Source organism: Phyllostomus discolor, chromosome X, assembly GCF_004126475.2.
Source record: "Phyllostomus discolor isolate MPI-MPIP mPhyDis1 chromosome X, mPhyDis1.pri.v3, whole genome shotgun sequence".
NCBI lineage: Eukaryota > Metazoa > Chordata > Mammalia > Chiroptera > Phyllostomidae > Phyllostomus > Phyllostomus discolor.
In genome coordinates, this window is record NC_050198.1 from 80,213,861 (window position 1) to 80,239,144 (window position 25,284).

At 36.4% G+C, this 25,284-nt stretch overlaps 1 protein-coding gene across 5 annotated transcripts in view; it reads right to left on the reverse strand.

Moving 5' to 3' along the window:
- Positions 1–4,763: 4,763 nt before the first annotated feature.
- ZNF280C (zinc finger protein 280C) overlaps positions 4,764–25,284 on the reverse strand; it is a 74,469-nt gene continuing 53,948 nt past the window's right edge. For 4 of the 5 annotated variants that reach the window (XM_036017009.1, XM_036017011.1, XM_028522588.2 and 1 more), the window contains 7 exons: positions 24,724–24,855; positions 18,097–18,410; positions 17,490–17,630; positions 12,473–12,535; positions 7,138–7,256; positions 6,954–6,990; positions 6,381–6,827 (listed from right to left, as the gene is read on the reverse strand). In XM_036017009.1, coding sequence (XP_035872902.1) covers positions 6,812–6,827; positions 6,954–6,990; positions 7,138–7,256; positions 12,473–12,535; positions 17,490–17,630; positions 18,097–18,410; positions 24,724–24,855 — 822 coding nt within the window. In that variant the 3' untranslated portion in view covers positions 6,381–6,811. Of the gene's footprint in view, positions 6,828–6,953; positions 6,991–7,137; positions 7,257–12,472; positions 12,536–17,489; positions 17,631–18,096; positions 18,411–24,723; positions 24,856–25,284 lie in introns of all 5 variants that reach the window. The other variant, XM_028522589.2, reaches the window with a different exon arrangement.

Below are 25,284 nucleotides of genomic sequence, written 5' to 3' on the forward strand. Positions count from 1 at the left end.
ACACAACCAAAAGGAGGATAACAATCAATCTAAAATCATCACTAAGTTACCCAAGGTTAAAGACAAAGAGAAAATGTTAAAAGCAGCCAGGAGGAAAGGAGAGAGTTACCTACAAAGGAGTGTCCACAAGACTATCAGCTGACTTCTCAAAAGAAACCTTACAGGCAAGAAGGGGCTGGAAAGAAGTATTTGAAGTCATGAAAGACAAGGACCTACATCCAAGATGATTCTATCCAGCAAAGCTATTATTTAGAATGGAAGGGCAGATAAAATGCTTCCCAGATAAGGTCAAGTTAAAGGAGCTCATCATCACCAAGCCCTTATTATATGAAATGTTAAAGGGACTTATCTAAGAAATTAAAGAAAATCAAAAACTATGAACAGTAAAATGACAACCACCTCACAACTATCAACAAATGAACCTAAAAAACCATGAAAAACAAAAACTAAGCAAACAACTAGAACAAGAACAGAATCAGAGAATGGATATCACATGGAGGCTTTTCAGTGGAGAGGGAGAGAGGAGGCATAGGGGGGAAGGTACAGGAAATAAGAAGCATAATTTGTAGGCATAAAATAGAGGGAGGTTAAGAACGATATAGAAAATGTGGAAGTCAGAGAACTTATATGTACAACCTATGGACATGAACTAGGAGGGGTGGATGCTGCAGGGTTGGGGGATGCAGGGCGGAGGGAGGATAAAGCAGGAAAAATTGGGAAAACTGTAATAGCGTAATGAGATATACTTAAAAACAATAACAAAAATTGTCATTTTATCTTCAATATTTTATCAAGGAAAGGAAATGGGTACTACCTAAAACATTCCTTCTATTCTAATGTCATAATTAATCTATTCGGGTAGCTATACTGGAGAAAATGGAGGAAGAGGAAGGAGATAATGCTAACAGCTAGAACAATTCCAAGACTGAACGACAATATCCCTAACTTCTGAGAAAAGCAGGTACATTTTAATCATTTTGAAGTTCTGCAAAAGGAAAGGCCACTTTACTACTGGTATTTACAAGTATTTTTTTCATAAAATTAATGGTATTGGATAAGTAGGGAAGATTTCTGGAAATGAATTCCTGGTAATGATTACTAAAAAGTTTTCTGTAAAAAGGGATTCTCTAGGCACCCTAGGAATGTTTCCCTCCCAAAAAGATTGGATTCTCTACTAGTATGCAACAAGGCAGTGTTGTTTCAGTCTTTAGACAGGAAAAACCAGAACTAGACTCATTTCTGACATTAGAGAATTATACCACATGTAATGGAAGCACTGTGATAAAATGTCATCCACCCAGAAGTTTGGAGGAATATATTGCGAGACCTGGAACTATAAGCCAAAGTTACAGATAACCACAGTGCTTATGGACTGCAGAAAAAACTGTCAATGAGAAGATTCTACTGCTCTGTAGTTTCCACGGTCTCCTCTCAGCAGTAGTAATGGTAACAGCAATGACAGCAGTAACAGTGGCAACAGCAGCAGGAAGAGTGCTGACATTAGTGATAGTTGTGTAAGCAGCAGCATTTCATTGCCTACTTTTTAACAGGCCAGTGGCAAATTTATCTATCTGCCTGTCTCTGCCTGCCTGCCTAGATAGATAGATAAATAGATAATTCGTGATCCTTATTATTACACGCCTTTCGCTGATAAGAAAGTTGAGACTTGAGAAGTCTAGGTAATTTACTTGAGGCTACCCAGCTGGTTAGATACAAAACCAGGATTTAAATCCAGTTTATTTAAACCTTATTTCAAGGCTGAACTCCCTTCTCACCACCACACATCACAGTACCGTGGATAAATAGATATTTTTCAGTGTGGAGGGTTAAAAATGGTAGAAGAGATACACAGTAGCTTGTTGAGGACAGCAAGCTTTTTTAATGATTTTAAACCCCTCTTATTTTCCACCTGAGTTAACACAATAGTGATCCTAGCTGATCTCCTTGATTCTGTCCTCGATCCCCTGAAGCTTATTTTCAAGATAGCAGCTACATTGGTTCTGTTAGGACTCTATTTAAGGAGTTTTGTTTTTCACTGAGGTGTAACATACTCCTCTGATCAAAATCCACCAATGGTTTCCTGTCCCAGGATAAAAGCCAATTCCTTGCAATTAGCTTTAAGGTCCTATACTACATGGGTCTATATCACACCTCAGGCCACATACTGTACTACTCTCTCCTGCAGTCCACCCCCACCAGCCCCCCCTCCCGACACTCTACTGTAGTGCCATCAGTCTTGTTGCTCTTCCTCAAGTCAGGCATGATTCTCCTTTAAAACTCCTTTTTTCCCCCTTCATCATTATGTTAGTTGTAGACTGTTATTAGGTTAGGTTGAGTTTGACTTCATATTCCTAGTTTTGGTACAAAATTCACATATCATAAAATTAACCATCTTAAAGTGAACAATTCAGTGGCATTTTGTACATTCACAATGTTGTGTAACCACCATCTCTATCTAGTTCCCAAACATTCTCATCACTGGGAAAAGAAAAAAAAAAAAACTACTCATTAAGAAGTCACTCCCCATCCTCCCTCCCCTCAGCCCCTGGCAATCACCAATCTACTTTCTGTCTCTATGGATTTGCCTATTCTAGATATTACATATAAATGAAAATATACAATGTGACCTTTTCTTATTTTTTCATTTAGCATCATATTTTTGAGGCCCATCCACATTGTAGCATGTATCACTACTTCATTACTTTTTATGGCCAAATAATATTCTATTGTATGGATATACTACAATTTATTTCTCTCTTCATCTGCTAATGACATTTGGGCTGTTTCTACCTTTGGGCTATTGTGAGTAGTGCCATTATGAACATATATGTACAAGTACCTGAGTCCCTGCTCTCAATTCTTTTGGATCCATACTTAGAAATGGAATTGCCGGTCTATGTGGTAATTCTATGTTTAATTTTCTGAGGAACTGCCAAATTGTTTCCCAGAGTGGCTGAACCATTTTACATCCCCACCAGCAATGTATGGTGATTCCAATCGCCCCTTCAGGGCTTTTGCATTTGCTATTTTCTCTCCTGAAGGCTTTTCTGATAGATACCTAAGTAGCTCACTTCTTCACCTCCTTCAGATATTTACTCAATTGTCATCTAATGGAGGTGACCCTGACCATCAAATTTAAAATGGCAGCCTCCCAACCCCTACTCACCATATTCTTTCCTTAATTTTTCTCCATGGTATTGATCATCATCTAACATACTATATAATTTTCTATTTTCTATTCTTTGTCTTCCACCACTGAAATGTAGGCTCAATGAAGGCAGAAATTTCAGTCTGTTTTTCCACTACATAGAACAGTGTCATGTACATAGTAAGTGCTCACTTAATATTTGCTGAAGTGTTTTGGCAAAGTGTGACAATACAAGAGCAAGAAACTAAGTCTCTGTACTTTAGAGGTTATTTTTCTAATATGGTAATGGATTCAAACTGAGTCAATCTCACCTTTTATTTAGCTGTTACCAAAAACTGCACATGCACGAGATGGCTTTTTCTGAATCAGGTGAAAACATTACTATTACAATATGCTGAAGGTAAAGGGCTCAGGCTGTCAAACCAAAACTCTCAGCACCAATTAAAACCCAACTGACTATAATAAGTAAGCTTAGTACTGATTGTCTAAAATGTTTTATTTAAACAAGTAAAAATTATGCTACAGGACACAGAACTTTAAGTGTATTATACTTTAAGAAAATGAATACATACCATGAGAAATATGATCATATGGAAGAATACAAATCTGTAGCCCTATCTAAAACATTGCTATAGCAAGAATGTAACTTATAATTTTGAACTGTAACAGAAGCAGATAAAATATTCACATAAAAAGAGAACTTATGTCAAAACCACGAAGAAGTTATTTCTGGGCAAAAGCTTAAAAATTGATGTAATTAATACTGCTGAATTGTTCACTTGAAAATGGTTTAAATGGCAAACTTCATGTTATATATTTTTATCACAACTTTTGAAAAGTAAAAAAAAAGGGGGGGGTAGAAAAATGGTGGATGAAAAAACATCCTAGAGACAGATATGGAAATAAACAGTTGAGTATCATCAAACCCATTACTAAGAAAGAAGCCACTTTTGAAGATTTTGGAAAATCATTTATAGCAGAAATCAGTCTGGAAAATTAAAACTAAATAGATTTAACTCTTTTGACCGTTAATTTCAAAGATTAGACTATATAAGAAATGGTCATTAAAACTCATTTTCAATATGTTTGTTATAGGCTGAATATTTGTGCCCCTCCCCACCAATTCAAACATTGAAATCTAACACCCAATGTAATGGTGTTTGGAGATGGGGCCTTTGGGAGGTGATTAGATTATGAGGGTAGAGCCCCCAGGAATGGGATTGTAAAACAGACCCCAGAGAACTCTCTTAACCCTTCTACTGTGTGAGGATGTAAGAAGTAAGACTAAGACAGTTTCATAGTTCAAGGGTTCTGACATTAAGAGAAAAACCACTCATGACTGAATCAAACTTCAGAGCCTGCCCACCTTCATGGTTATTAAGATCACAAAGAACTCTTGTCAGTGTTTAAAGTTCAAGAAATTAGTAAACTATAAACAGCGAGCTTTTAACTGTGCTGGATGGAAAAGAGTAACATGTACTCAGTAGATAGAGCTCTCCGTCTGTAGGCTAAGTAATCAGGCTTCCATGTAAGAAGCAAAACAATGTTCCTAATGGTATGATGAAATCTACAGCTTTTATGTAATGGTATTTGTTAGAAAATAATTCCTGAGGCATTTTAACAATACAAATTTTATTAAAAAAATAAGTAATAACATCAAAACTGTTCACCAAATCTATAGTCAATGTAACCAAAATACACACCAAATTAAAAAATATATACATCTATGTATATATGTGTGTGTATATATATACACACACACACATATGCAAGAAACAAGTGCATTTTTGGTCCCAATAGTTTTGAATATATTATCTTTATCCAAAGGAATTACATTAATGGCTAAGAAGATATTATGCATTACATGTACAGAAATGTAACTTTAAAATTTGTTTTAAGGTCTACAGAAAGGTTTTTTTTGCCAATTCCTTATGTCTTTGAACTCACAATCACTAAAATAATGTTAATAATAGTTCTAAGATTGACAGAGGGTGTAATAATGTCTAATGTGTGAAAAATAACCAAATTAAGAAGATACCAATAGGTAGCTATATCAAGTCTGTAGAGAAGTCTAAGGAATTTCTTGGTGTTCTTAACAAAACAAAATGAACACAAAAGTTGTAAAGAAAAGAAATAAAAGGTGGACAGAACAGAACAGACCTCAGTAAATTTGTTGAAGAACAACATAAAACCAAGATAAAATTAAGTTAAATTAAAAAAATTAAAGCCCTGGCTGGTGTGACTCAGTGGATGGAGCTTTGGCCTATGAACCAAAAGGTTCATAGAGGCAACCACACACTGATGTTTCTCTCCCTCTCTTTTCTCCTTTCCTTCCCCGAGCTCTAAAAATAATTAATTAATTAAATAAAAAATAAATTACAGTTCCAAATTTACAGTTATTAGTACTGCCACTTTAAGTTTTATCCAGTATTAACCCTAGGGGTTTTTGGCAATACTAATATTTTTCAAAAATTTAAAAAGGTTTTATTTATATTTTAAGAGAGAAGGGAGGGAGGGGGAAAGAGAAGGAGAGAAACATGGATGTGTGAGAGAAACACTGACTGGTGCCTCTTTCATACCCCCTACTGGGCACCTGGCCCACAACCCAGGTATGTGCCCTGGCTAGGAATTGAACCAGCGACCTTTTGGTTCTCAGGCCAGTGCTCAATCCCCTGAGCCACACCAGCCAGGGCTGGAACTGTCATTTTGGAAAGTTGTTTTCCAAGGGCACAATTTTACAATCTACACAGGCAGATTTTATAGTCCTTGAACTGCATACATGACAGAAGAAGACTAAAGGGCAGCAGCCTAAATGATTAAACTTCAACTTGGGTGTTAAAAGCATTGATTTGATGGGCTTTTCTTGGTCAGAACTGAACTATAAGCTTAAGGTAAAAAACCAAAGCCCCCAGTGAGAAGTTGTGTTTAATTTGGTGGTCATCTCTGGCCAAATTAGCATGATCCACCATGAAGGAACGGACTCTTCCCAAGATATGATTTCCTAGGGCCACAACCTAGAGGAGGTCTCACAGTTAAACAATTCATATTTCTTGGAAAGAGAGAACAGGCATCAGTTGTGTCCAACGAAGGGGGACACTGACCAGGAGTACCCTGGACATTTTTGAAATTTCTGTGTTGCTTCTCCATCTGAAAAATATGAAAAACAGAACAATGACAGACAAAGAACAAGAAGAAAGACAGCTACCTGGCCTAAAAATGTAAGATTTGTATGAAATTAACTATGAAATCAGACAGACAAAAAAAAAAAAAAGATGAACAGCCATAGCATTTGAAATGCAATATTCTGAAGGCAAGTACAGCAGAGAAATACACACATTATTTTAAGCAAAGCGATAAAGACCATAACAGACAAAAGTTATTTTTGGAGAGAGCCAACTGGAGGAAAAAAGCATATGTTAAGATATGTTAACCTGACACAAAGATAAGGTGGAATAAGAATCTAGTGCCATTTGAAAGCTGAAAAGAGCTGAATGAGAGATAGTGTCATGGACTTGGCTGTTTAACCGTTTTTGTGTGAGCAAACACTTCAGAACTTTGAACTTAGGAAACTGGTTCTGTGTAAAAAAAACACTTCAGAACTTTGAACTTAGGAAATTCCAACTTGTCTTGCACCAGGTTGCACGAGCTCCATAGAGCAGGAATCTATTTCAACAAGCAGCTTTAAAAACAAAAACAGAAACAAAATACTTTAATATTTTTCATTTCTATTAATGATACATTAAAAATATGCAACAGTGTTAAAAATCCATCAAAGAAAAATACAGCGAATGAAAATTCAACTTACTCAGAAGCAGGTTCAGAAGTTGAGGTACTTTTGGGAACTGAAATTAGAAGCGTTTAACACTTAAAATAGCACACATGATGAGTGAGACTATCAACTTAATAAAATTAAGGCCCCATATTGTGGTTGATCCAAAATAAAGGAATAAATATCAGAAATCCAAAACAATGCAATTACATATACATACCATTCTCTGTTACAACTTGGCAAGTATGATTTTTACGTTGACTTAAGTGTTTAGCCATACGATCTAAACTAGAAGAATCAGCTAGGAAATCACATTTAAGGCACACAAGAGTAATGCCCCTATGGAAAAAAGAAGAAAGAAAATATTTTTATCTTTCATAAAAATCTATATACAGGTTCAATAATTGTTGTTCCATATAATAACTTTTTTCATTTTTTTTAATTTTTAGAGAGGGAAAGGGAGGGAGAAAAAGAGGGAGGGAGATATCGATGTATAAGAGAAACATTGATTGCGTGCTTCTCACATGTCCCCAACTGGGGACCTGGCCTGCAACCCAAGCATGTGCCTCGATTGGGAATCGAAATGGCAACCTTTCAGTTCACAGGCTAGTGTTCAATCCACTGAACCACACCAGCCAGGGCAATAACTCCTACACCAGCCAGGGCTCCATGTAATAACTCTTGATTTTCTTTTTATGCAACACGACCATTACTTTTCAATTTTGTTATATAAGCCTGATATATTTGAAATGGTGCTTTAGAAAATGGCATAGCCATGTCTAAGTTATGCTAACATTTAGTGCTTTATAAATTGTTTGCTCTCAGACCAGTTGCTAAAAGATAAGAGTCAGGAGACCTAAAGCCCAGTTGTGGATCTACTAACGACTTGTATAACTTGTGCAAGGCACAATATTTCTGTGCCTTTGCCCATCTGCAAAGCAATATAACATTCATTCATGCAATATATATTTGTTGAGAACTCTTTCAGCAATATTTTTATTGTTGTTCAAGTACAGTTGTCTCCATTTTCCTCACCCCCCCAAGCCCCACACATCCCCACCTTTCACCCTTGAACCTACCCCCCTTTGGCTTTGTCCACATGTTCTTTATACCTGTTCCTTGATGGCCCTTCCCTTATTATCCCTCTCCCCACTCCCCTCTGGCTATTGTCAGTTTGTTCTTTATTTCAATGTCTCTGGTTATATTTGTTGAGGACTTTATGTACTTTGTAGAGCCTACAATATAAAATCTTAAGTGACAACAAAATCATAAAAAATGGGAATGCTTTAAAAGGAAATCATTAAACATAATGTAATTATTATTATCAGCTTATGAACAAAGTGTAAATATACTTTCACAATTCATTTTAAATTTAAGTATTTGATGTATCTAGGAATAAAAAAAACATTGGTATACCTTAGACTGACTTCTCCCCTGCAGCTCTAGTCTTAATAGTTTGTTGTGTATATCTAGCTGTCACGTTAGTGCATCAAGAAGGATCTTCATAAGAATGTGGCATGGAGAAAATTAGGAAAAGCTGAACAACCCAAGGAAACTACATGTCTGACTTATAGCTTTCCATAAGATCAGATAAGCTCTTAGGATTTTTTCTTTTTCTAAGTCATTCCAAATATGAACATTAAGTAAGTGATCATTATTTGGAGAGGTGCTTCCTGGGTCTACTTGAATATGATAGGTAGGTAGGGGCATTTTTGATGCTGGGGACCAGATAGTATTGTTGTGAACTCCCTGGCATTCTGTTCTGTAACCTGAATCCTGATGGGGGATAGGGTAGTCCAGTCCAAATGGAAAACCCATTAGTTTCTTAGTTTAATGGCTAAAGAAAAGGTTGGGTGCTCTCTCGCGTGAGTCCCCCTTATTTCATGACATCTCATTTAGATACACAGGACTGCCACAAGATGAAGAAAGACTCCTTGAGGAGCCTGGCCTCGCATCAATCAGAGCCCCTACCTTAGTACTAACTTAACATTGCTGGGAGAAGACTGATGTTTGGATTAGAAAACAATGGAAATTTGGCAGAGGCCATGAGTGTGCTGGTCCAGAAATGCAGAATGTGCTCAGGCTGTCAGACTTTGTATAAGATCCGGGAGGTAGCGTTTTAGATCAGTGGACATTCTAAAAGAGCACTTGATGTTATTTTCAAGGAAGACTAGAAATGTAAAGCCAAGTTCGTGAAGAGATGGGGAAGCACGATTCCAAGTCAATGGGATAAAAGCAGAGACAGAAGCAGAGATGAGTCAAACACCACTTACAAAGCAAGAGGAGAGGGTGGAGCAAAGGAGATTCACCCAAAGGTCTGGTTGCTCTCTCAGTTGGATCTTATTGACCTACCCATGTTTTGGGCAGCTTTGGGAAACCATCTCTCAGGTGGTATTTAAAGGAAAGTTTTAGCCCTAGCTGGTGTGGCTCAGTGGATTGAGCACTGACCTGTGAACCAAAGGGTCATCAGTTTGATTCCCATTCTAGGGCACATGCCTGGGTGGTGGGCCAGATCCCCAGTTAGGGGCGTGTGAGAGGCAACCAATTAAAGGAAATGTTTATGACACATAATTCACATGCTATCCATTTCAGTCATTTAAAGAGTACAATTTATTGAATTTTGGAATGTTCACAGAGCTGTGCAACCATCACAACAATCTAAGTTTAGAACATTCTCATTACCTGAAAAAGAAACTCCATATCCCACATAAGCATTCACTTGCCCCTACCTTTCCTAACCCCCAGCCCATGGCAATCACTGATCTACTTTTTGTTTCTGTAGATTTGCCTATTCTGGAAATTTCATATAAATGGAAATACACAGTATGTGGCATTTTGTGACTGGTTTCTTTCATTAATAGGTTCATTGAAATTCTATTTTCTCAGCCCTGGCTGGCGTAGCTCAGTGGATTGAGCACGGGCTGGGAACCAAAGTGTCCCAGGTTCGATTCCCAGCCAGGGTACATTCCTGGGTTGCAGGCCATAACCCCCAGCAACCGCACATTGATGTTTCTCTCTCTCTCTCTCTCTCCCTCTCTCTCTCCCTCCCTTCCCTCTCTGAAAAAAAAATCTAAAAAAAAAATTCTATTTTCTCTACAGAATTTACTCTTATGTTAAAACTGTTTTGCATGTGTGTGTATTTATTATTAAATTTAGACTACTTTTCCTACTAATAAAGTATGTATATACATGGAAATGTCCTGATTAAGAAAGGTTATGGTTACTATGATCCAAATTTTAAAAATTCAAATAAAGTAGTGTCGCAGGTTCGATTCCCAGTCAGGGTACATGCCGGGCTTGCAGGCCACGGCCCCCAGCAACCACACACTGATGTTTCTCTCTCTCTCTCTCCCTTCCTTCTCTCTCTAAAAAATAAATAAAATCTTTAAAAAAATTTCTATAAAAATTCAAATAAAGTATAGTACATAGCATTAGAAAATAATCTTCATACAAATGAAGCCATGTGCTTTCCTCCCCACCCCTGAAAATCACCCCTCCCAAATGGTCTCTCTTATGATGTCATGTCAACAACAACACTCCCTCAAAATTGTAGTTTTCTCTGACACCTTTTTATTTAAAATTGTCAATATTTCAAACATTTTATTTTATTTTTTTTAAGATTTGATTTATTTACTTTTAGAGAGAGGGGAAGGGAGAGAGGAAAGGGAGAGAAACATCAGTGTGTGGTTGCCTCTCATGTGGCCCCCACTGGGGACCCAGCCTGCAACCCAGGCATGTGCCCTGACTGGGAATCGAACTGGTGACTCTTTGGTTCACAGGCTCATCCTCAATTCACTGAGCTACACCAGCCAGGACAAACATTTTATAGTATTAACAATTTATTGAGCACTTACTGTGCCAAGCTGAAGGTTTAACATATCATTTCATCTAAATCTTAGAGAAACCCAAAGAAATAGTTGCTATAATGATAATTTTTAAAAATAGAGGACAAGGCCAGGTTTGGTAACTTAGCAAAGCAAGGGCCAGGTTTGAAACTCAGCCCTTAGATTCCAGAGCCCATATTCTTAAACACGATGTAATACCACCTTGCTACCTTAATCCAGGTTATTAAATCCGTTTTAACCACAACAATAATCTTAACTAGTCTATGTGCCCTATACAGCTAAACTGACCTTTTATACCCCTCCAAACTGACCTTTCTTCAGTACTCTTGGTTCTGCACAAAACACCAGTGGTTTCCCCAATGTCTTCAAATTAAAATGAAGCTCAAATTCCTTAGCCTTTTCCATGGCTTCCACAATCTGGATCTAAGCTAAAAACTATTCCCCCAGACTTTAATCTCAATACTATTTATATAAACTTCATGCTCTATCTAAATTGTACTATGACTTCTGTTTTTTTTCCTTTCTGCATTTTTATTCGTGCTGTCTTCTACCTAGAATGCCCTTGTGCCCCTTCATATAAGTAGAAACCTCTCTTTCCTTTGAAATCATTAACTCTCATGGCACTCGTTATAAACCTCCTTGTATTACTGTAATTATTTAGTGGATTCTGAGCTAAGTGTGTGATATAACCAAAGTTAATTGTAAGTACCTTTAGAAATGTTTGACAATTCCTTCTGTACAGTAAACAAGTTGTGCATTTTCCTTTATTTCAAAACCAAAAAACCTTACAAATTATGAGGCTATCTATTGATAAAAAAGTGTTAGTTACTTTGCTAGGAATCTTAAATGTCTTTTATATTCAAATATTGTTGGAGAGCCTGAATTTTTATTTTTTATTGCAAAGCTACGGAAGTTTCACCTTAATGACTAACACCACTGAAACACAGTTCAGTCAGAGACTATATTCCCTCTTTGATCCAAGGATATAATGAACAGAACTCCATATATCCAGGAGCAATCATTTCATTTTCCAAACGAGGCACTCTAGCACCAGGTTAAAAGAAGTTACTATAGTCTGGACCAGTGTGGCTCAGTAGGTTGGACACTGTCCCACAAAGTAAAAGGTTGCCAACTTTAATTCCTGGTCAGGGCACATGCTTAAGTTGTGGGTTTGATTCCCAGTTGGGGTGTGCATGAGAGGCAACCAATCATTTCTCTTTCACATCGATGTTTTTTTTTTTTTAAGATGGATTTTTTTTAAAAAGTAAACATTTTATTGTATCTTTTCTATTATTTTATTCTTGTTATACCCTCCTCCACTTCCACCCATCCCCTCCTTCCCCCACAATCACCAACATTGAAGTTTCTCTCCCTCTTTTTCTCCCTCCCTTCCCCTTTCTCTAAAACTAAATACAGCTCTGGCTAGTGTAGCTCAGTAGACTGAGGGCAAGCCTGCGAATCAAAAGGTCACTGGTTTGATTCCCAGTCAGGGCACATGCCTGAGTTGTGGGTCAGGTCTCCAGTGTTGGGCATGCTAGAGGCAACCACACACTGATGATTCTCTCCCTCTCTTTCTCTCTCCCTTCCCCACTCTCTAAAAATAAATAAATAAAATATTTAAAAAACAAAAATAAGTAAATAAATACAAGTAAAAAAGTTAGGTACTATAATTTTTCAACAGAGAGAATGAAAAAAAGATCAACTAGTTACCTGAGAGTTCTACAATGCTTCTTAAAAATAGAAAACTGTTTACTTGGATGGCTGCTATGAGAGCTGGAAAGATAAGAGACAAATGAGATTTTATTACATAATAACTTGTATTAATTTTATGACCATATTTCAAGTCTATGTACAGTTTATTAGTTTTGAATAAAAGAGTCTGGTCTAAATTGTAAAATTCTATTAATCATCTCTGTTTACTTCAAAATTTTTATCTTATATCTCTCTGTACCTGTGTATTTTTAACAATATATTGCCCTGAGAATATTCTTAAATGATCAGTACCACAATATTGTGTATAAAAAATCTCATAGTTAAAATACAAAGACCATCAAATGGAAATTTCCAACGATTAAGAGTTGAAAATAATGTAAAAGGTATTTGCTAATAATGTATTTTGTTATAATATAAAGTTATGAATAATAATGATCACTTTCTAATCATATTGAGTACTTAGTGAGTAGGGACAATCTAAATGATCCTCAAAGTAACTGCTACCTGGGCTAAATGACACTACTTATCATTAGTAAAGCAAAACATTTAAATAATCTTTTGCAATTACTAGGAGAGCTTTTAAGGAAAGTGAATTAAGGGAAGCACAGCTCAGGAGTTAAAACAGTAATTCCTATACACATAGAAGAGAAAACCACTAACCAAATTTTGTAGCCAATGATAGTAGCTTTTATATTCCCTTTTAAATTGATAAGGAAAGTTTTCCTATATTAGAAAGCCAGGCAGGATTAGCTAGGATTGGCATACCATAGTACTATTACCTAAAGTGTGGTCCATGGACCAGCAGTGTCTGCATAACCTAGGAGTTTATGAGAAATACAAAGCCTTAGGTTCCACTCCAGACCTACTGAATTTATCTCTGGCAGTAGGGCCCAGAAATCAGTTTTAACAAGTTTTCAGGTAGTTATTATGTAAGAGGGAACATAGCTAAACATGATAAAGGCCATATATGACAAACCTACTGCCAGCATTATACTCAGTGGGCAAAAACTATAAGCATTCCCCTTAAGATCAGGAACAAGACAGGGATGTCTGCTTTCATCTCTCTTATTCAATGTAGTACTGTAAGTCCTAGCCACAGCAATCAGACAAAAAGAAGAAATAAAAGGCATCCAAATTGTAAAGGAAGAAGTAAAAGTGTCTTTGCAGATGACATGATACTGTACACAGAAAACCCCAAAGATACCACCAAGAAACTATAAATGAATAAATGAATTCAGCAAATTAGCAGGATACAAAATTAATATTCAGAAATCAGTTGCATTTTTATATGCCAATAATGAACAGGATAAGAAAAGAGGAAAACAATCCCATTCACAATTGCTTCAAAAAGAATAAAATACCTAGGAATAAACCTAACCAAGGGTATAAAAGACCTGTACTCAGAAAATTATGACACTGAAGAAAGAAATTGAAGAAGATACAAATTAGTGGAAGCATATACTGTGTTCATGGATAGGAAGAACTAACATCATTATGATGTCCATACTACCCAGAGCAATTAATAGATTCAACACAATTCTTGTTAAGATTCCAATGATGTATTTCACAGAACCAGAACAAATAATTCAAAAATTTATATAAAACCACAAAAGGCTCCTCATAGCAACAGCAATCCTGAGAAAGAACAAAGTTGGGGGACTTATACTACCTAATATCAAACTATATACTGTAAGACCATACTGATCAAAACAGCGGGGCGCTGGCAAAACAAAACAAAAACAAAACAGATACAAAGATCAATGGAACAAGAGAGCCCAGAAATAAATCCACATTTTATAGTCAATTAATATTTGACAGAGGAAGCAAGCACATACAATGGGCTAAAGACAGTTTATTCAATTAATTGTGTTGGGAAAATTGGACAGATATGTGCAGAAAAATGAAACTAGACCATCTTCTCACACTGCACATAAGAATAAATTCAAAATGGATGAAATACTGAAATATTAGACCTGAAACCATAAAAATCCTAGAAGAAAACATGCACAGCAAAATCTTGGACATTGCTCATAGCAATATTTTATCAAATATATCTCTCTAGGCAGGGAAAACAAAAGAAAAAGATAAACAAATGGGGCTTCATCACACTAATAAAAGGTTTTGTACAGCAAGGGAAATGGTAAATAAAATAAAAAGGCAACCCACTGATTGGGAGAACACATTTGCTGATACATCTGATAAGGGGTTAATATCCAAAATTTACAAAACTCAATTCCAAAAAATCCAAACAACCCAGTTAAAAAATGGGCAAAGGACCTGAATAGACACTTCTCCAAAGAGGACACACATATGGCCAATTGACACATGAAAAGATGCTCAATGTCACTAATCATCAGGGAAATGCAAATTAAAACCACAGTGAGATAGCATCTCACACCTGTTAGAATGGCTATCATCAATAAGTTAATAAACAACAAGTGTTGGCAAGGATGTAGAGAAAGGGAATCCTTTTGCACTGTTGGTGGGAATGCAGACTGGAGCAGCCACTGTGGAAGCAGTATGGAGATATCTCAAAACATTAAAGATGGATCTGCATTTTGACCCAGCAACCCTACTTCTCAGTATATCCGAAGAAATCCAAAACACTAATTTGAAAGTACATCAGCCACCCCTATGTTCATTGCAGTGTTATTTAAAATTGCCAAAAAATGGAAGCAGGCCAAGTGTCCATGAAGAGATGAGTAGATAAAACAACTATGGGACATTTATACAATGGAATTCCACTGAGCCATAGAAAATAAGAAAATTTTACCCTTTGCAACAGTATGGAAAGACCTGGAGAACATTAGACTCAGTGAAACAAGCCAGTCAGAGAAAGAGAAATATCATAAAATTTCACTCATATGTAGAATCTAATGAACAAGCTGAACTAACAAGCAAAACAGAGACAGACTCATAGATGGAGAACAGAGGACAGCTAATGAGGGGTAGGTTAAGGGGTGGAGAGAGTGAACAAAAAGGAAAAAGAACTCACAGACATGGACAGCAAGTGGTGATTGCTGGGGAGAGGGGATATAAGGGGACTAAATGGTAATGGAAACAATTAGTAAAGATTACATTAAAAAACAAAAATTGGATAAAAGATTGAAGGATAGCAAGATTAAACATGACTAAGATATAAAGGATTACGGGACAAAAACAAAGCAACATTCAAACAGATGATTTTGAGGGTGAGGTTGACTATAACAATGGATTGGTGCCACTATTTAAAAAGATGGATTAAGACTGAAAGTCATGGAGTAATGACAATTCAAAATAAATATTATATATGATGAGTTAAAAGGGGAGGGTAGTAAAGAGGGGGGGGGTAGAAAATGTCACAGGTGGATGTGAAGTGCTGGCTTAAAAACGTCAAGGTACTGTGAGGTCAGGCTGATCATCAAGGAAGGAAAAACCTTGCAAGCCAAGTGCCAAAGCCATAAAAAAAAGCGGGCAAATCCTAGGAAGTAGAAGCTAACTATGCCCAGAAAGTAACAAAGGTCTCATCATGATTTATGAGAAAATCACTTTTATTGGTTATATCTTATTTCTGAATAAAAATAAGTAGAACTACTTTAATTTGAATAATCAACTTAGCATAGTTATATAAAAATTTTTTTGTCTATTAAAAAAAATTCATCCTGAGGAAGTGTTACAAATGAGATCCAAATGAAAGTAATGTGGGCTCTGAAGGCTTTTTCTAGTATAAAGTATACGAGGTATGTCCAAAAAGTATCCAGCCATGTACTATGAAAAATAAGAGACATTTATTGAAGGTATAAAATACAAGAAACATTGTACACAGGAAAATGACACCTCAGTCCCCTTCAAAGTAGGCTCCTTGGGACCTCACACAGTTCTCGAAATTGCCATCTACTTCCCTATAGTATTTTCCTGAATCTTATTAACGGTCTGAAATCTCTTCCCATTCAAAGGTGATTTTAGTTTTGGGAAAAGCCAGAAGTCTCAGGGCACCAAATCTAGGCTGTAAGGGGGCAGAGTCACTTGGGTGATTTGATGTTTCACGAAAAAATCTCTGCATGAGACGTGATGCATGAGGGGACACATTGTTGTGATGAAGCTGCCAATCACCAGTTGCCCATAGCTGCAGCCTTCTGAATCATCTGAATAGTTTCCGCAGAGGAATGTTCAAACTTAATGCAAAACTTGATGTAGATCTGTTGGTCTACTTGCTCAGTCATTTTGAATGTGACAGCCACACAGTACACATGCTCACTCAATGACGTTTATAGCCCCCATTGACTAGTACAGTGAAGCTGTCATTGTTTCATGCATGTGCATTTCCAGTCCACTCTATTTGGCTGCCAGGTTACACCAATGTCATGCAAACTGTTCCTGTTATACTAACAATGGTTGGACTTTTTCTGGACAGACCTCATATGGTAAGTGCTAAAGTACGTAATTTAAATTGAGTGGATGTATGAAAAGAAATTCCAATAGTAGCATCACGACTGGAATATTCCTGTAGTCTCTCATGTCACATTTCACTGAATGAAAGATGGATGACTTTAAAGACGAATGGACAGGGGGATGGATGAGAGACAAGGGTATGAGGGAGAGGAAGGGGTGGATAGAAACAGAGAGCATGCATATGTAATCACCAATAATGGGTCTTACCATCTTTGACAAATCTGATGTCTCTCAAAGTAACTGCTCACTTGGGTTACATGTGTTTATTGAATAAATATTTTTAAAACATTTAAAGTTTTATGTTTGGAAATAACCACTTTTTGAAAGAGTTAGAAAAATAAATTTCCTTAACAAACTTATTTTAATTTCATTCTCCTAACTTCTTGAAACTTTTGTGCCATTAATTTCATGAGTCATTATGCTAGCAAACAGTATTGGGTAATATCATAGAATCTCTATTGGTAGATCCCTTTAGCTCTTTGATGTGACAAACTGGCTTCTAATAGGATAAATTTGATTTAAAACAAAAAACACAGATACCCTGAATGGCAGTTTTGATTGGCAGTGTATAAGTTTAACTCACCTCGCCATATGATTTACAAAGGCTTTGTTACAGTTAGTGTTGTATTTGCAAAAATTACAGTGGATATATATTGAAAAGTGGCTTGCAAAATCTTTTATTTTGGAATGACACTCAATGCACTTGTGAACTCCTCGACAACACCTTATGGAGACAGAAAAAATGATAAAATTTATATTGTAAAATAAAAAATAATAAGGTAAAGCTTTAACATTTTATTAATTGAAGCTAAGATATTTAAGTTAACATCTTTAAATAGAGATTTATTAATTTGAAATTTTTCTATGAAATAAGCTAGGATAAATGTAAAAAATCTAACAGCAGTTAACTTTTCCCTGAAAAGAAAAGGATCATATTAACCAATTCAACTATCACAAGATATAAACACAAAATATAAGGTTAGTGTAAAAGATGACAATTATACAAACATAGTAATTCAAGTTCTGTCCAAGAGTTGTAAAAAGTACCTTTTTACTTGCTTGATGTTTATGCCAGATAAAATCAACATGTAAATGTGCAAGAGAGTTTTGTGATATGGTAAATCATATTAAAATAAACCTTTCATATTTAACATAAATTGAAATTGCAAATCAGGAATAAAATATAATACCTTAAATTCTTCAAAGCTATGCTGATTTTGTTCTTTCTGTTGCGTTGTTTCTTTTGCTTGTAAGAGGTTTTTGCTTTGCATTTAGACGCACCTTTACCTTGCTTACTTGCATTGGATGCTTTACTTGCAGTGGGTGCAGTTGCACGAGGCTTACACATCCTAGCCTTAGTTGCATTAGATTTCGTGGAATTTTTAGCAGTGGTATTTTTAGACTTTGGAGGTGAGACCTGAAGAGAAGAAGTGCTTGGAGTATCACTGGAAGATGTAGTTGATGGTTTTGAATGAAGGTGTCCAAATGATGCTCGAATAGTAACCTATAAATATGATGGCAATGTATGTTTTATAAAATTAATCATCACCATAATATTAAAAAGATCACTGCAAGCACTCACAGTATGATCCATTTCTTTTTGACAAGGGTACCAAAACAATTCAGTGAGGGAAACAATAGTCACATTAACAAATGATGCTGGGACAAATGGATACCTACATGCAAATGAATGAGGATCCCAACTAGATACGAATATTAACTCAAAAGGTATCAAAAGACCAAACTGTAGGTGCTAAAACTATAAAACTTTTAGTAAAAGGTGAAAGATTTATATGATTTGTAGAGAAACCAGAGCATAAAAAAACTACAGAACTTTTAGAAGCAAACCTAATAAATCTTTGTGACCTTGGGTTAGGCAATAGTTTCTTAAATGTTACACTGAAAGTATAATTAGCCAAAGAAAAAAAACAGATAAATTGAACTTCATAAAAATTTAAAACTTGTGCTTCAAATGACACGATTAAGAGAGTGAAAAGATAACCCACAGAATGAGAGAAAATATATGCAAAACATATATCTAATAAGGAACTTATATATAAAATACATAAAGAATTCTTACAACACAATATAAAAACAAATAACCTGGGGTGGTGAACACACAATACAGTGTACAGATGATGTGTTGTTGAATTGTGTACCTGAAACCTATATAATTTTGTTAACCAGTGTTAATTAAAAGGAGAAAAACACAAATAACCCAATTTAAAAATGGGCAAGTATATTGTAATAAGTATGTATGGTGCCAGGTGGGTACTGGAAATATCAGGGGGAACACTCTGTAAAGTATATAATTGTCTAATCACTACATACTACACCTGAAACTAATACAAAAATACTGAGTGTAAACTATAAAAAAAATTTAGAAAAATGGGCAAGTGATCTGATAAGCCTTCCTTCAAAGATGTATGCATGGAAAATAAGCACATGAAATATGCTCAATATCACTAGTTATCAAGGAAATGTAAATAAAAACTCCAATGTGATATTACCTCACACCATCTAGAATGGCTATAATAGAAAAGGCAGGTAAGGGCAAAGATGGAGGCATAGGCAGATATGCTTCACTTCCTCACGCAACCAAAAGGACAACAGCAAATTTACAAACAAAAAACAAAAGACAAATAAAAAACAAACAGCCAGAACTGTCACAAAATCGAACTGTATGGATGTCTGACAACCAAGGACTTACAGAAGAAACATTCATCTAGACAGGTAGGAGGGGAGGAGAGGTGTGGGCAGCTGGTGGAATGGGTGGCTCCACATTTGTGTGTGATAAATCAGGAGGAACAACTAGGGAGTGAGACAGACCGAACTACCCAGGGTTCCAGCACCGGAAATAAAGCCTCAAAACCTCTGGCTCTAAAAACCTGTAGGGGTTGCAGCAGTGGGAGCAACTGTCAGTCTCATAGCAGAGTTTGTTGGAGGGGCTTATGAGGTCCTAGAACATGCACAAACCCACTTATCGAAGAATCAGAACCAGAAGGGTGCAGTTTGCTTGTGAATAGCAGGGGGAGTGACTGAACACCAACCAAGAGCTGAGCAAGTGGTACTGGCCCCTCTGAAACCCCTCCTGCACAACACAGTGAAGTGGGTTGCCCCACCCTGGTGAATACCTAAGGCTTTTCCTCTTACAGTGTAACAGGTGTGCCAAGACAAAGAAATAGGGCCCAAATTAAAGAACAGATCAAAACTCCAGAAAAACAACTGAGCAACAAGGAGATAGCTAACCTGTCAGATGCAGAGTTCAAAACACTGGTAATCAGGATGCTCACAGAACTGATTGAGTTCAGATGCAAAATAAAGGAAGATGTGAAGGCTATACAAAGTGAAATAAAGAAAAATATATAGGGAACCAACAGTGAAGGGGAAAAAACTGGGACTCAAATCAAACATTTGGAACAAAAGAAAGAAATAAACATTCAACCAGAACAGAATGAAGAAACAAGAATTCAAAAAAAAAATGAGGAGAGTCTTAGGAACCTCTGGGACAACTTTAAATGTTCCAACATCCAATTTATAGGGCTGTTGGAAGGGGAAGAGGGAGAGCAAGAAATTGAAACCTTATTTAAAAATATAACGAAGGAGAACTTCCCCAGTCTGGGGAAGGAAATACACATTCAAGTCCAGGAAGCTCAGAGATTCCCAAAAAAGATGGACCCAAGGAGGAACACACCAAGACATATCATAATGAAATTACCGAAGATTAAAGATAAGGAGATAATTTTTTAAAGGTAGCTATGAGTTTAAGATTTTATTTATTTTTAGACAGAGGGAAAGGGAGGGAGAGAAATATCAATATGTGATTGCCCCTTGTGCGCCCCCATACTGGGGACCTGGCCTGTAACCCAGGCATGTGCCATAGCCTGGGATTGGACTGGTGACCCTTTGGTTTGCAAGCCAGTGCTCAATCCACTGAGCCACACCAGCCAGGGCAGGAGAGAATCTTAAAAACAGCAAGAAAAAAAGAGTTACCTATAAAGGAGTTCCCATAAGACTATCAACTGACTTCTCAAAAGAAACCTTACAGATGAGAAGGGGCTGGAAAGAAGTATTCAAAGTCATGAAAGGCAAGGATCTACATCCAAGATTACTCTATACAGCAAAACTATCCTTTGGAATTGAAGGACAGATAAAGTGCTTCTCAGATCATCACCAAGCCCTTATTATATGAAATGGCAAAGGGATTTATCTAAGAAAAAGAAGATAAAAAATATGAACAAGTAAAATGACAACCAATTCGGAACTCTCAACAACTGAATCTAAAAAACAAAAGTAAAAGCAAAACCAAACTAAGCAAACAAACAGAACAGGAACAGAGTCACAGAAATGGAGATCACATGGAGGGTTATAAGTTCTGAGGGGAATGGGGGAGAGTGGGGGAAAAGGTACAGGGAATAAGAAGCATAATTGGTAGGTACAAAATAGACAGGGAGAGGCTAAGAATAGTATAGGAGCCCTGGCTGGTGTAGCTCAGTGGATTGAGCGCGGGCTGCAAACCAAAGCATCGCAGGTTTGATTCCCAGTCAGGGCACACGCCTGGGTTGCAGGCCATGGCCCCCAGCAACCGCACATTGATGTTTCTCTGTTTCTCTCTCTCTGTCTTTCTCCCTCCCTTCCCTCTCTAAAAAAAAATACATAAAATCATTTAAAAAACAGTATAGGAAATGGAGAAGCCAAAGAACTTATATGTATGACCCATGACATGAACTAAAGGGGACAGTGGTGGAGGGAAGGGGGTACAGGGCAGAGAGGGATAAAGGGGAAGAAAAAAGGGACAACTATAATAGCATAATCAATAAAATAAATTTTAAAGAAGATTTTATTTATTTATTTTTAGACAGAATGGAATGGACAGAGAAAGAGAGGGAGAGAAACATCAATGTGTGGTTGTCTCTCACACGCCCTGCCCCCCTCACTGGGGACCTGGCTCGCAATCCAGGCATGTGCCCTGACTGGGAATCGAACCAGCAACTCTTTGGTTCACAGGCCAGTACTCAATCCACTGAGCCACACTAGCTAGGACACAATAAAATATACTTAAAACAAGGCAGGTAATAACGAGTGGTGCCAAGAATGTGGAGAAATTGCAACCCTCATTATTTTTGGTTGTACAGTAGTTTTGAAAAACAGTTTGGCAGTTCTTCAAAATGTTAAACATAAGAGGTATACAACCCAGCAATTTCACTCCTAAGTGTTCCATTCTAGCAATTTCACCCAAGAGAAATGAACTACATTCACATAAAAACGTGTGCATGAATTTTCAGAGAAGCATTATTCATACATCCAAAACCTGGAAACAATCCAATGTCCATCAATTGGTGAATGGATAAATAAAATATAGAGTGTGCCTACAATGAAATAACATTCAGCTATAAAAAAGAATGAAGTACTGATACATAAGTGGTGGTACATAAATACTGGTACAGCCGTAAGAGGGAATGAAATATTGATACAAGCTACAATGTGGATGAACCTCAAAAACATTATGCTAAGTGAATATGTCAGACATAAAAGATCATTTATTGTATGATTCCATTTATATTAAATGTCCAGAGTAGGAAAATCCACAAGGGCAGAAAGAAGGTTAACATTTGCCTGGAGCCAGTGGAGGGGAAATAGGAACTGACTGCCAATAGGTATGGGGTTTTTTGGGGGGGGGGTGTTGAAAATGCTCTAAAATGGATGCTAGTGATGGTTGCACAATTCTGTGAATGTGTTAAATTTTAACACTGAATTGTACACTTTAAATGGGACAATAGTATGGTATATGAATTATATCTCAATAAAGCTGTTTCAAAAATACAGCAATACAAAAAGTTAAAAATCATTCCTTTGAAAATGACAAATATAAAATACAATCAGTTAAATCTTCCATTTATTCTGAGTGGTTATACCAGTTAAATTAAATTTAGATCAATATTTACTTACTGTTGTATTATAGTGTTATAGTGATAGTATTTATATAACATAGGTATTAATGGATAATTAGGAATTAGTGCTAATTATTATCATCATCAAAAAAGCATATTCCATGGCTATTTTATGCTCTGATATAGCTAAATAGCTTTCACAAATTAGAGGTCAAAATTTGAATCTCAAAGGCCTGAAATAACAACTCTGGAAGGGCCTATATCACTCTTTTTTTCTTAAGATTTTATTTATTTATGTATTTGCTTTTAGAGGGAGGGGAAGAGAGGGACAAAGAGAGGGAGAGAAACATCAGTGTGTGAGAGATACAACTGGTTGCCTCTCACACACCCCAACTAGTGACCTGACCTGCAATCCAGGCATGTGCCCTGACTGAGAACGAATTGGCAACCTTCTGGTTCTCGGGGCAGCACTCAATCCACTGAGCAACACCACCCAGGGCTAGAAAGGCCTGTATTACTCTTTGATGACTATAAAGCAGATCTCCAGTAAATGTGACCTGCTTTCTCTGGGGGCTCACAGAGCAAAATTTATGGCTCCAAAGGTTACTGTGGAGGTTACATCAATTCATCATATATCACGGAAAGTTTCATAATATTCAGAATTTCCTTTAAGGGAGCTAATATAAAATTTATCATTTAGTATTTAAAAAAATGTTCAATTACACCCACTGGTTAATAATGAAAAGCACAGTTGTCTATTTAGCTTCTCTTTAATCATTTAACTATGCAACCTCCATGTATTTGAGGAGCAGCCAATGAAGACGTCATACGTAATACATGTGGTTTGGTACACTACAAAAACCACTGAGCTAGGAGTCAAAAGACCCAAAGTGAAGTCTCAGTACTACCTATTCCTAGCCATGTGACCCTGAGTAAGTAACGTATCCTCTCTAAGCCTCTTCATTTATAATAAGGGAATCATACCTACCTTGTCTACCTCATTAAATTGTTACATGGATTAAATAATGGAATGTATGAAAAAGCACACTGAAACCTTAATTCTAAAGTACTGTAATCATTATGATTAATATTATAACATAATATACTAATTATTACTACTAGTATGAGAAGATCTGAGGGAGGACTGCACTGCTTATATTAGTATTCTGCACGTCTAGTCCCAGCATGGAAGGAATGGACTGCACAGAAGGAAGGATACTGGATAGCTTCTCTGGCTCTACATATTCAGAGCACTACTTTGCATTATTTTAGTTCATTGAAATAGTAGACATATTCACATTCAAAGGTAAGTACTCAAAACCAAATATAAATGTTTGGGAATTTTTTCAATTTGGATTAGGCATCCCTCTACTGGAGCACAGCCAAGAGCTGACTTTACATAAAGAAGTCAGAAAAAGTGTACACAAGGCAATCATGGAAAAGGAAATTTGCAGTCAAATGTGTTTGTGCTCTTAAAACAGCAATGCTATTCAGAAGCAGAACTTGCTTTTCTGAGAACACTCAGTAACACCAACTTCAACAAACCATGGCATTCAAGGCACTGTGACACATGCTAGAGACACAAAGATAAATTAAACATGATTCCTGACCTTATAGTCTAGTGGCTGAAACAGACATATATGCTGCCAACTGGAATAGCTCAGAAAGAGACTATAGAATATTGAAGAAATATTCTACCCGTTGACTCAGGCTGCAGTTAATCTACTTGCACTCAGTACAAAGAAATTTGATCCAAGTTAGCACACGTCAATCAACTCAGAAAAGAATAGATAGAAGTTTTTCTTTCCAAACATAAGATAAATCTTAAAATTAAAATCTTACTATTATATTCAATAGATAAAACCAGGCAGGAGTTTATTTCTATTATCATACAAAATGTTAAAATACAACATATTTAAAACTCACTTTTGAACCAGGAGGCAAGCCTTCTAGCTCTTTAGGTTTTATAAATGTCCGATGCTGTGCCTTGTGATCCAGTTTCTCCTTGCAGGTCAAAAACTGTAGTCTGCATTTTGTACAGCGATGAACTCCTTTTTTCTGTTTATAAACAATATTAGAAATAATAATTTCTACTACCACAAAACCTGGGACCTGAAATTGCTCTTAATTCTAATAACTAAACAATTTAAAAATCAGTGTTTTGCCATATTCCATCATAAATAACATCAAAATACCATTTCATTATTTAAAAGCACTTCTTGCATTAGTATTTGGGTTTCAAAAGCATTTGTTACTATATAGGCAATCAACATGAAAATTGTAACAATTAGGTTCCAATGGGACAAGTTCTATAGCATTTATAGGGTGAAAGCTTTTTGAATTTACATTTGAAGTAGAAATTATTCAAACACATGGTAACATGAAAATGAGCTAGACTGTATTTTTATCCATGAAAACAGCAAATTCTTTTTTAATGTTGTTATTTCCATTTATTTCACAAGTTGGTAAAATACATTGAACTTTCTA